Source organism: Geotrypetes seraphini, chromosome 4 (assembly GCF_902459505.1).
Source record: "Geotrypetes seraphini chromosome 4, aGeoSer1.1, whole genome shotgun sequence".
In the NCBI taxonomy this organism is placed as follows: domain Eukaryota; kingdom Metazoa; phylum Chordata; class Amphibia; order Gymnophiona; family Dermophiidae; genus Geotrypetes; species Geotrypetes seraphini.
The window spans coordinates 213,196,648-213,210,311 of NC_047087.1; the positions used below are offsets into that span (position 1 = coordinate 213,196,648).

General features: G+C 44.6%; 1 protein-coding gene across 1 annotated transcript in view; it reads right to left on the reverse strand.

Moving 5' to 3' along the window:
- CDHR1 (cadherin related family member 1) overlaps positions 1 to 13,664 on the reverse strand; it is a 197,983-nt gene that overhangs the window by 60,563 nt on the left and 123,756 nt on the right. Inside the window, exon 12 of the mRNA XM_033943576.1 lies at positions 8,157 to 8,309. Within this exon, the coding sequence (XP_033799467.1) occupies positions 8,157 to 8,309 (153 nt within the window). The remainder of the gene's footprint in view (positions 1 to 8,156; positions 8,310 to 13,664) is intronic.

Here is a 13,664-nt window from a genome sequence, read left to right on the forward strand (position 1 = left end):
AAGATACATTTTGACTAAAGCTGTTAGCTTTTTACACAATATCTTTCTGTGTTCCTGAGAAAAGCATACTTCTGCTTTTCTGAGAAGAGCAAGTCATGCAGAAAGCAATGCTGAAAATAACAATTCTTGTGAAAAACAGTCCTCCACCCAAGTCAACATGGTCATCTGTTAGAAGTTTCATAAGAATAGGGATATGAAACTTAGAAGACTAACCACAGTTGGACCCAGGTGTTCAGAATTGAGGATCTTGGTATATTAACAGGACATTTACAGGGAAGCAGAGTAGTTATAATGAAAAGGGTGTGACGCACAGTATCACTCAAAATACTAACCAACCAATAGACTAATAAATGTAATGACGTATGTGATTAACCAATAAAAATGTAAAATGTAATATGCACCAACGTGGCCTTGAGCTATCAAAAGCATATAAAAGATAGCTCCTTGGGCTAAGGGATCAGAACAGATCTGCTGTTCCCAGGCCTGGTGTATCAGTATATACTCTGTTACTCTATATGCTGTAAGGTTTATTCTTGTAAACTGTTTTGATTTATTAATAAATATCATATTATTCATATTAGCATATCAAGTGCCGTGTGTTCAGTTCTTGGAGACCCCAAAACAGGGGGCTTCTTCAATACAGAAGTAAATTTATTGTATGAGCATTAGTTAAAGATGATTCACACGCAAAATTGATTTGAAATTCAAATTTTATGGCGCCAATACACACCTAGTGGGTATATGAGCTCCTCTATAGACTGCCCATATGTAAGTGTCCTCATGGCAGTTAGGGAGGCAAAACTTTGAGTGGAAGAAATTCTGGCAAAAAACATTAAAAAGGGGGACAAATCCTTCTTCAGGTATATTAGTGACAGAAAAAGGAACACAGGCGGGATAGTACGCCTTAGAAGACCGGACGGAAGTTACGTGGAAGCAGATTCCGATAAAGCCGAACTACTGAATGAATACTTCTGCTCAGTCTTCACCTGTGAGGCACCGGGACATGGTCCGCAGTTGAAGGCAACACAAAGCAGAGAAGACCCGTTTCAGAATTTTGAGTTCACACCAGGTGAAGTTTACAGTGAACTGGTAAGACTCAAGGTGAACAAAGCCATGGGACCAGACAATTTGCACCCAAGAGTGCTCAGAGAATTGAGCGATGTCCTGGCGAAACCGTTGGCTGAGCTATTCAATCTCTCCCTAAGTAAGGGGAAAGTTCCCCTGGACTGGAAATTAGCTAATGTCATTCCTCTGCATAAAAAAGGTTGCAGGGCAGAGGCTGCGAATTATAGACCAGTGAGTCTCACATCAATAGTGTGCAAACTCATGGAAACACTAATTAAAAGCAAATTGGACATGATCTTGAATGAAGGGAATCTTCGGGATCCCAGTCAGCATGGATTCACCAAGGGTAGGTCCTGCCAATCCAATCTCATCAGCTTCTTTGACTGGGTAACAAGAAAGTTGGACTTGGGAGAGTCTTTGGACATCGTGTACCTGGACTTCAGTAAAGCTTTTGACAGTGTCCCACACCGCAGGCTGCTAAGCAAGATGGAATCGATGGGGTTAGGAGAGACACTAACTGCATGGATCAATGATTGGCTGAGTGGCAGACTTCAGAGGGTGGTGGTTAATGGTACCCTCTCTAAAACATCGGAGGTGACTAGTGGAGTGCCGCAGGGCTCGGTCCTGGGTCCACTCCTTTTCAACATATTCATAGGAGATCTGACTCAAGGGCTTCAAGGTAAAATAACACTATTAGCCGATGACGCCAAACTATGTAATATAGTAAGTGAATGCAGTTTACAGAATTATATGGCGCAGGACCTGCTTACATTGGAAAGTTGGTCCTCAACCTGGCAGCTAGGCTTCAATGCTAAGAAATGTAAGGTCATGCACCTCGGAAGGGGAAATCCATGCAGGAAGTACTTCTTGAACGAAGAAACTTTAACTAGGACTTCAGCAGAACGAGATTTAGGAGTAATCATCAGTGCAGACATGAAAACTGCCAATCAAGTGGAGAAGGCTTCATCTAAGGCAAGGCAGATATTGGGTTGTATCAATAGAAGTTTCGTCAGCCGAAAGCCTGAAGTCATAATGCCGTTGTACAGGGCCATGGTGAGACCTCATCTGGAGTACTGTGTGCAATTCTGGAGGCCACATTACAGTAAAGATGTGCGCAGAATTGAATCGGTTCAGCGGATGGCCACCAGGATGATCTCGGGGCCCAAGGGTCTCTCGTACGAAGAGAGACTGAACAAATTGCAGCTCTACACTCTCGAGGAACGTAGGGAGAGGGGAGACATGACCGAAACATTTAAGTACCTCACGGGACGTGTCAAAGTGGAAGATGATATTTTCTTTCTCAAGGGACCCTCGGCCACAAGAGGGCACCCGCTCAAACTCAGGGGCGGAAAATTTCATGGCGACACCAGAAAGTATTTCTTCACAGAGAGAGTGGTTGATCATTGGAACAAGCTTCCAGTACAGGTGATCGAGGCAGACAGCGTGCCAGACTTTAAGAATAAATGGGATACTCATGTGGGATCCCTACAAGGGTCAAGATAAGGAAATTGGGTCATTAGGACATAGACAGGGGGTGGGTAAGCAGAGTGGGCAGACTTGATGGGCTGTAGCCCTTTTCTGCCGTCATCTTCTATGTTTCTATGTTTCTATAATTTGACTATGAACATGAAGGTGTTGACCTCTCTTTCTCATCTGGTTCATCCTAGAATGCAATAGGAAACCAAACTGACCTCAATTTATCCTTATCTACAGATGCATCAGTTCCTTTATGCATCTCATGTTTACCTGACTAGGGTTTCCAGATGTCCAGATTTACCTGGACATGTCCTCTTTTTAGAGGACATGTCCAGGTGTCCGGACAGCTTTTCAAAACCCGGCACTTTGTCCAGCTCGGGAATGCATCGGGAGGGCATCTGTGCATGCGCAGATGCAATGCAGTGATGTCATATGCATGACACATTACATTACATTAGTGATTTCTATTCCGCCATTACCTTGCGGTTCAAGGCAGATTACACAAGAGTTGTCAGGTTACAAGAATTGTAACATTACATAAGAATTGTTGTAAGAATTACATAAGTATTACATAAGAATTGTCGAGAAGTTAAGGAGATACATGTTGGGTAATTAGAAACATTTTAGATTAGATATGGGTGGAGTGTGTGGTAGGTGGAGTTTGAGAAGAAACTGTTTGTGTTAGATAGGTTTTATGTATTTTTTTGAAGAGTAGGGTTTTGGTTTCTTTTTTGATGGTTTTGTAGTCTGTGGTCGAAGACAACAGATTGGTGATTTATCTGTCTTGGTGGCTATTAGGTTGTCATATAATTTTCCTCATTTTACATTTTTGGTTGGTGGGTGTGTGAATAGTGAGTGGGCTCTCCTGTGCCTGGTTGAGGTGGATTGGGTTAGTCGGTTGTTCCAGTAGGTTGGGCTTTCTCCATTAATAGCAGTAGAATTTGAAGTATACTCTTGCTTGTATTGGGAGCCAGTGTGAGTCGTGGTATGCTGCTGTGATGTGGTCATATTTTTTCAGTGAGTAGATGAGTCTTAGGGTTGTATTTTATATTGTTTGTAATTGCTTTATCAAGGTTGCTGGACAGGGGAGGTATAGTATGTTGCAGTAGTCTATTAGTCCAAGGATAAGAGATTGTACCAAAAGTTGGAATTGTTTCCTGTCGAAGAATTTTCGGATTTGTCTTAGGTTTCTCATAGTCACAAATGATGCTTTTATTACTTTGTTGATTTGTGGTTGCATGGTACAGCCTCTGTCAATCAGTACTCCAAGAAGTTTTAGTGTGGGTTGAATGGGGTATGAGATTGAGTTTATTACTAGGTTTGTTAAGGTTGGAGATTTGCTGTTTTCTAGGAGGATGAATTTTGTTTTGTCAGAGTTAAGCTTTAATTTGTGTTCTGTTATCCATGTTGCTACTGTTTCGAGTGTTCTGTGTATTGTGCCTGTCATGGTGGATTCTGGTTGATCGAAGGGGAGGAGAATGGTGATGTCATCTGCATAGCTGTATGAGGTTATGCCATGTTTGTCTAGGTAGGAGCTGAGGGAGGCTATGTATAAATTGAATAGTGTGGGAGAAAGAGGTGATCCCTGGGGAACTCCACAGGGGTTGGACCATGGTTCAGATTTTTCTTTATTTGTTTTAACCCTGTAGGTTCTGGATTGTAGGAAGCCTTTAAACCATGAGAATACCTTGCCTGAGATTGCTAAGGTGTCACACCTGCACATGCACAGATGCCCTCCTGATGCAACTCTGAGCTCGAGAACAGGTCGGGGGGGGGCGGGAGGGCGAGGCTGGGGCAGGACAGGGCGTAACTTGGGTAGAACGGGACGGGACTGGGTAGAACTAGGTGGACCTGGGGACGGGGCCATGGGTCTAGATTTTACAATAGTAAAATCTGGTAACCCTATGCCTGACTGACTATATTTAATATCTGTATTCTATACAGGAGACAGAGAAGATGCAAAGGAGCTATTTTAAGACTGCTGACTTCAATACGATAAGGGCAAATCAGTGCACTCAAGTGGACTTAGCTCCAAAAGAATCCAGGAAGCAATCTAATTATCACAGACTGAACATCCAGGTGTACTGTGGCTACCTTCAGACTTCTATCACAGCTTCTCTGCATTAAAACAAAACTCATTGTTGCCTATTGTGAAGAGATTTAGTCTCAGATTTCTAGAGTGTTTGGTTACCGGGAGCTGCTAGCAAACAAGATTGTGATCTAGAAGTCTTTGGGATTACCCATTCCAGTTCTCAAGGCTGATAGATGACTTCTGGATCATTTACTAATGATTGCAGTGAAGCTTGTTGCTACCTGTTGGGAGGATGCTTCTACACTTATTAAGTGGTGGAATAACGTATGTTTGTATCGTAGATATGAAGGTGTGGTTAGATGATTATATATCAGCAAACCTGAACTGATCTCATGTATGCTTGATTGTTTCTCTTGGGTTTTGTATTGGATTAAAAAAAAAAAATTTCAATAAAGAAGTTTGAATAATAAAACAAAACTCATTATTGAACCAGTATGAGCATTATCTTTGAAGAGAGGTTTTACTGAATTCTTATGTGATATTGTCTCCTTCTGATTATGTTTTGTATGCTTTTAAGAGTACTACAATAGAGCTCACTAGAGATGTGCAGCCCACCAATTTTTGTTTCTTGTTTCCCTTTATAGAATAGTGCTTAGGCCTAGATTCTATAAGAGATGTCTAAAGTTAGGCACTTAGGGCTAGATTCACAAAGCAAACCGATTGTGTACCGATAGGTTTGCGACCCCTTAGCGACCCCGGCCCAATTCACTTACCTCTCTTCTGACCATCTTCCGATCTGCGCATGTAAATGAAGGCAATGGCATGCAAAGTAATCAGGGACGCGATTCACTAAACAAAACCCTGCAACACCGACTGGGCTGGTCGATCAAAAAAAAAGCGACTGCTGAGGACCAGTCGCTGAAGCCCTTTCCGTCTGCCCTGCCTTCTGCTGCCCTGCTCTCTGCCCTGTCAGCCTCTACCTATCCTGCAGCCCCGAATGCGCCTGCCTGCCCCGAATACGCTGCCTGCCTGCCTCCCTTCCCTGCACTGCAAGCTCGTGGTTTTAACCCGTGGGTTTAAGTGGGTTAAAACCACGGGCTCCATTAAAATGATCGCCTTTTTAAAAATAAAATAAACCTATGCTGGCCTTTGAGGTCCAGCGCATGTGCAGAACATCTACAAATGGTCTGCGCATGCGCGAGGATTGCTATCGAGCGATCTGGGAAGGCAGATGGGGGCGTTCCTCCGATCGCCCCCATCTGCCTATTGGGTCTTCGTGAATTCATCGGACCTGCCCGGATCAGGCCCAGTTTGGGCCCGATCGGGCAGGTTTGTGAATCTAGCCCATAGATCAGTGTGCCTAGCCAATCTAGGTGCCTAACTTCATTATTTTATAAGCTTAATAGGCGACAATAACAAGCAATTAGCTGCTCATAATTGGCTTAAATTAAAATTAATTGAAGATGGTAGGCGCCCACCACTTTCAGGCAGGCGCCTACCAGAAAGCAAGAATGGTTTGTGGGTAGATCGTCGAAATGTTTGGCATGTAAGTGCCTGTTTTGTACTTAGGCACTGGTATTTAGGCCAAGAAAACCCTGGCATATGTAAGGAGCGTGTGCTTACTGGTGCCTAAGTCCATTTTAGGTGCTACTAGTCATGATTCAATAATGGCACCTAAATTAAGAGTAATGTGAACTAAGCACCATGTTCCTTGACGCCTATGTTTTAGATGCCATTTATAGAATTGGGGCCCTGGTGCCGCATTTTTTTAACGCCAGTTATAGAATTTCCCCATTGTACAGTGATCAACGCTGTTGCTATCCAGATAATATTAACCTGTTGCTATTTGGAAAGCAGTTGAAAATCACTGCGAGTTGGCTAATTTCTCAGATTTTTCCAAGCTCCGCCCTCCCTTTGTCTCTTTACTAAAAGGATAGCATTATGCTGGTTAGGAAAATTTTCAATCCAAGCCTATTCACGGGGGGCAGCATTTTAGAAAGAATGCACAAATTGGACATGAAATAGCAACATAAACATTTATATGCTAGAACATGAATGTCTGTATTAACCATTTTATTTATTTTAAAATTTATATCTCTCCTATACTTTTTTTGAAGCTCTCACAAAACTCAGTATCCCTTGCCAATCTTGCTTTCATGAATTGAGGCTGTTTTTCTAGGTAGACAGGGTTGGGAGGGACACATTCTTTTCCAGCGCCAGCTCAAATGGAGAAGGGGGTCTGGAGGGGACTCTGCTCTTGGAGGTCCAACTGTTGCCTGGGAGGGGGAGGTTAGAATCAGGAGGGATCTTTAGATATCTCCTTATGCGGATCCTAGCTGAATATCAGCTGGGAGCTGTGTAACTGCTGGTGGTCACATCATGTCTGGATGTACCCGGCTATTTGATGCTTCTGTATGAACACTGCCCAGCATTGAATATCTAGATATAATTTAGCTAGAGACAGAGAGTGTGGCGCAGTGGTTAAAGCTACAGCCTCAGCACCCTGAGGTTGTGGGTTCAAACCCACGCTGTTCCTTGTGACCCTGGGCAAGTCACTTAATCCTCTCCCTCCATTTGCCCCAGGTACGTTAGATAGATTGTGAGCCTGCCGGGACAGAGAGGGAAAACTGCTTGAGTACCTGAATAAATGCATATAAACCATTCTGAGCTCCCCTGGGAGGATGTTATAGAAAATTGAATAAAAAAAAAAAAAAAGGAAAATCATCTATAACCACTTAAGGATGCACAAAGAGCAAATTTATTGATTCATTTGGGCTTTCTCCCTACACATTTCATACACTCATTTTAATAAAGGTTTTTTTTTTAACACTGAGAACTTTTTAGCCTGCAATAATCTTAAACATGCATTAATTTATAGATTACTCAGTTAATATTCATCCAGGGGAGGTCAGTATCTCAGGACATGTCCAGGCACCGGCACTGAATATCAGTTCTGACATGTTTAGGCTGCCTGAGATTACACTGATCCTGATGAATATAGACCTGCATAGGAGGTATCTCAAAAGTCCTCCCCCTCTCCAATCAATAGTTCCCCACTGACCCCTTAGTAGATCAAGTGTTCCCTCCTGTTCCCACCTGGCCCCACCCACAGTCATGAGTTGCTTCCTAAAGTCCCCACCTTTCTTTCACCCCTACCTGTAGACCTCTCCAGGCCTATCTGACTCTTCCTTGGGGGTGGGGGCAGTTAATAAATCCCAATAAATAAATAATGGTTTACTGTGACAAGTCAGTTTAGCAAGTGGGTTACAGAGACTGGTAAACATTGCACACCATCATTTGTTGAAAATTTTTCTGTTGCTGTGTGCTCCAAACATACCATAAAGTAGAAATGTCCATTTATTCAGCCAAATTGCGCAATCTACTACTTCGGTTACTTGCTATCTAGAAGTCTTTCATGAGGTTCAGTGGTGCTGAGCAATTCCAATGATGGATGCTTCTATAATCAACTCATTTATGAATTTGGTTTAAAATGTTAAAGATCCTACAAAATGCAATATCTGGAAAAGAGAGATGGTGTGAAGGCAGTACAGCAAGACAGGCGGTAAGTAAAATGGTGAGGTACCTTGAAGGTCAAAAACTGGAGCTTTTCATAATCTATTGCAGCAGAGTTTTCAACAATTATTGTCACCTGAGCTTCATTCAGCACAGTCTGTGGGACTACTCGAAAGATTCCACTAGGTCCAACCAAGCGCAGGTTGAACTTAGCATTGGCTCCCTGTGAGGAGAGAGAGAAACTGTATCAAAACAAGGTTGTTAAGAAACACAATGATGCCTAAGCAAATCTATACAGAAATAGTGAAAGATCCGACTTTGATTATGAGGAGCCGATGAAAAGTTCTCAGCCCAACCAACAAAGTTGGGGCTGTTTCCATCAAGGGCTATACACTTGCCCCCTCTTCTATTAAACTGCACTATGAACATCGGGAGCAGCGTGGGCCATTCAGCGCGGCTCACCGTACTAAAAACTGCATCACTAGATGTGATTCTCAAAAGATCTTAGGCATCTGCAATGTAGGCCAGCATGATAGGCACAGTTAGCTGCGGGTATTTAAATGGTGCCTAAGCATGACTGACATACTGTCAGTGCCATTTTTATAGGCAGATGCCAATTAAGGTGCTGTTTACAGAATCAGGCCCTAAATGCCAATTATTGGTATCAGTTAATCAAGTTAGGCATTACGAATGGCTGAGCGTGGTAGAATTCAGGCCGCCAGAACAGAAGGTCTTCAGATGGCGGGGCTTGTGGATCCCTGCCAGCTATTGTATTTATATTTTGAGTAGGGGGCCCATATGAGAGAAAATTTTGTGCCACTTTCTTTGGCTCAGGCCTACCCAGAATTGGAGGTCATAAAATAAAAACCTACATGGTGGTATCTCAGTTTTTAATTCATTATATTTAAAACCTACATTTATTTAAAGTAGACAAAAAAAAAAGGAATAATAGGAACAGAACAACTTAGGAGGAAATACCATGGTCCAGATTTGAAATGGCAAGGAGAAAAAAAACCCTTGCCTATATCATGTTGTTGTCCCAGTTCTGCCAGTGTATATCTGCTCCAGAGGTCTTGCAGGTATTTATAAAACATAATAGAGCAAAGATGCAGTTTTGATGTGTTTTGCTCTAAACACTTCCTTCCACTTCTTCAGTAATTAGACTTCTTCAGTAATTAGAGTCGTGGAGGGGCATAATCAAAAAAAGCGTCTAAGTCCCCTTTTGGCCTAAGTCCCTAAACGTTCAACCCAGAAGCAGGGAAAGTGTCCATAACCAAAACAAACGTCCATGTTTTGATTATGGCCTTCTTCTGCCTAAACGCCCAATCTCCACTACGTCTACAAGTACCCCCACAGCACGTCTACACTTTTTAGCCATAATGAAACAAAAACACGTCTAGGCCACAAACGTCCAACAGAAGGGCTTTTAGGCAAAGGAGGAGCCAGTCCTTCGCCTAAAAGCTGGATTCTGTAACCGGTGCCTGTCAAAAACAACACCGGTTACAGAATCCCCCCCCCAACGATCCAGGCAGGAGGGTGCCCAAGCCCTCCTGCCATGTCAAGCCGCGAACCCCCTTCCCGACAACATCGGGGCAAGAGGGAGCTCAAGCCCTCTTGCCCCCCCCCCCCGACTCCCCGAATACCCGACTCCCCGACATGATCGGGGCAAGAGGGAGCTCAAGCCCTCTTGCCCCCCCCCGACTCCCCGAATACCCGACTCCCCGACAATATCGGGCCAGGAGGGAGCCCAAGCCCTCCTGGCTATGGCGACCCCCCCCACCGCTAGTTTTCGGGCCAGGAGGGAGCCCAAATCCTCATGGCCCAGCCGATCCTGCCCCCCCCCCGACAACATCGGGCCAGGAGGGAGCCCAAACCCTCTTGGCCACGGCGAACCCTTAACCCCACCCTGCATTACATTATGGGCAGGAGGGATCCCAGGCCCTCCTGCTCTCGACGCAAACCCCTCTCCCCCCAACGACCGCCCCCCCCAAGAACCTCCGACCGCCCCCCCAGCCAACCCGCGACCCCCCTGGCTGACCCCCATGACACCCCCACCCCCCTTCCCCGTACCTTTGGTTTAGTTGGCCGGACAGACGGGAGCCAAACCCGCCTGTCCGGCAGGCAGCCAACGACGGAATGAGGCCGGATTGGCCCAACCGTCCCAAAGCCCCGCCTACTGGTGGGGCCTAAGGCGCCTGGGCCAATCAGAATAGGCCCGGGTGCCTTAGGCCCCTCCTGGGGGCGGGGCCTGAGGCACATGGGCCCACCCAAGGCCCCGCCCCCAGGAGGGGCCTAAGGCTCCCGGGACTATTCTGATTGGCCCAGGCGCCTTAGACACCACCAGTAGGCGGGGCTTTGGGACGGATGGGCCAATCCGGCCTCATTCCGTCATTGGCTGCCTGCCGGACAGGCGGGTTTGGCTCCCGTCTGTCCGGCCAACTAAACCAAAGGTACGGGGAAGGGGGGTGGGGGTGTCATGGGGGTCGGCCAGGGGGGTCGCGGGTCGGCTGGGGGGGGCGGTCGGAGGTTCTTGGGGGGGGCGGTCATTGGGGGAGGGGGGTTTGCGTTGAGGGCAGGAGGGCCTGGGATCCATGTGCTGCAGACAATGCCGTGCGGTTCATGTGCTGCAGACAATGCCGGACAGGCGGGTTTGGCTCCCGTCTGTCCGACCAACTAAACCAAAGGTACGGGGAAGGGGGGTGGGGGTGTCGTGGGGGTCATCCAGGGGGGTCGAGGGTCATCTGGGGGGATGGTCGGAGGTTCTTGGGGGGGGAGGTCGTTGGGGGGAGGGGGGTTTGCGTTGAGGGCAGGAGGGCCTGGGATCCCTCCTGCCCGTAATGTAGTGCGGGGTGGGGGTAGGGGGTCGCCGTGGCCAGGAGGGTTTGGGCTCCCTCCTGGCCCGATGTTATGTGTGTGGGGGGGGAGTGATGCATCGCAGCAGGAGAGATGCCTCATCTCCCCTACCGCGATGCCATCACTCCTCTACCCGAACTGCTGCGGGTCGCGGCAGTTCGGGTAGAAGATTGATGGCATCGCGGTAGGGGAGATGAGGCATCTCTCCTGCCGCGATGGTTAGGTTGCCGTGCCGCTGAACTGATGGCGCCAGCAGCCATCAGATCAGCGGCCCGTTTTTCAGCACTTAGACCTGGTTTTATTTCGTCTAAGTGAAAAAGGTCTAAGTGCCGACTAAACTGTATTGGTTATACCTATTGTACGGCTAGGTGTAGGTCGGCCCACCTCCCACCCACTGCCCGCCCTTTTCCCTCCTCTAAGCACACCTCTTTTCTCTTTGTGCGTTTAGAGGCAGGGGAAAGGCCTAAGTTGGTTTTAGATACGTCTAAAAACCAGCTTTGGTTATGGGTACTTGGACGATCAGGCTTTTTGATCGTCCAAGTAGCCATTTAGGACACTTTTTAGACGTTTTTTTTTAATTATTATTACCCCCTTACTGTATAATGGTGTGAATTCATACTCAGCTTTTATTAATTCTAGCAACATTTCAAACAAATACAATTAATATTCCTTTTACAATTTCTATTTCATTCAAGATTTGAAAGTACCTTCTGATCTGTTCTCACCATTATGAACCACATTCAATGTATTTATTTCTTTATTCAATGTAATACTTTGCTTAAGAATATCAAGTATTACAGTATATTAGAAGCAGATCACAAAACAGCGATGATCAGACTTAGGAATTCAAATCTGCTGTATGTTTGGCTGTAATTCTATCTGAATTCAAGAATGAGTGGGACAGGCATGCAGGATCTCTTAGAGGGAGGAAGATGTGGAGGGGCATTTTCAATATGAAGTCTAAATCTAAGCTATTTTGGAATTCAATCTGGACTCAAGTAAACTCTTTATTGGAAAACCATGTTGCGCTTTCCTATGATACTGTTTTATTTGGAATGGCTTTGAGGAAGAAGAGTCAAATATCATCACATAATAATAAACTTTTATTAGTTATGACAGGGGTTGCCATTCAACATATTACCAATAATTGGAAAAATCACAAGAATCTTAATTACACATTCTGGTGGAATTTGTTATGCCACATTTTTAAGATGGAAAGAGCAATAGCAGTACAAAAAGGGACATATAATAACTTTGTAAAGATATGGAGGTCATTGGAAAAGTATTGTGATGAATAGACATCATTTCCTTTCTGTTCCTTTTCTTTTTCATTTTTAGTTTTATCTAGCACACTTAAGGGGGAGGGTGAATTTGGGATGTAATTTAATACATGTTACAATATGTTGTATAATATAGTATATTCTTTTTTTAAAAAAAAATTCTTTATTCATTTTTAATCAATCAACAAGTGTACAAAGTAAAACCATACATTGTCTCATAAACAACACTTGGAAGATCTATCAAGATAAACAACAATTGTATATATATAAACCCTCCCCAATCTTATTATTAATATACAGAAATATAACATAAACCCATCCCCCTCTTTATCATTATCATGGTGTATATTTCAATAGAAAAACTGGTGTTTAATCATCACAAAAAGCTGTCAATGGCCCCCATATTTTATTAAAAGTCTTATCATTTCCATTAGTATATTCTATTTTAGTTGAGAATGTGATGAAGGGTGGGTGGGTGGGGATTTTACACTATTAGATTTTATGTATTAGATATTATAGTGCTATATGGAAATGTACTTTTATGATATTTTTTGAGCACTTATTGTTTGATTTGAAAATGAATAAAGATTTAAAAAAAAATAAAAATATGAAGTCTAAATCCGAGTGTAGAAGTTTTGTGGGAAACAACCAAAATCCAGTAGTAAACATATTTATTTTCAAAAGAGGAAAACATCTATTTTTTTTGTTTAAAAATTTGATTTTTCCCAGATAAGTTTATCCTCAGTGTATGTATCTTTTGAAACCTTTTTTGGGGAAAAAAAAAATCCAAAATGAAAAATGCACAGAAACCAGCCATTGAGAAGTAGGAGGGCTGAGCATTCTTAGCAGACTAGCCATATCAGCAGAGCAATGGGGCACCCTAGGGTAGGGTTACCAGTTGTCCGGATTTCCCCAGATATTTCCTCCTTTTCGAAGTGACGTCAGGACAGCATCTGCGTATGTGCAGATGCAATGCAGTGATATCATGTGCATGCCCACATGCGTATGACATCATCACATCACACCACACAGATGCCCTCCTGACAAGCATGGGGGCGGGGCTGGAGACGGAACTGGGCATGACTCGGGTGGAACAGAGCATGGCTGGGTGGAACTAGGCGAGCCTGGGGTGGGTCCTTGGGCCAGATTTTTGTTCCCAAAAATCTGATAACCCTATCCTAGGGGGGCACGGCAGTAAACTTCACAGAGAAGGTCCGAGGTACACATCTCACCTTAACCTCCTTACATTGTACAGTGAGCCCACCCAAATAGCCCTTTGGCCTTCAGGTGTCACCTATATGTCAGCATAGTAAGTTTTGAGTGGGTTTTGGAGAGCTCACATGTATATGAGTTAGAGTGGGATATGGGCCTGGCCCCCATCTCTATGGTCCACTGCACCGACCCCTAGACTACTCCAGACACCTGTTTACTGCTTGCTTGTTACT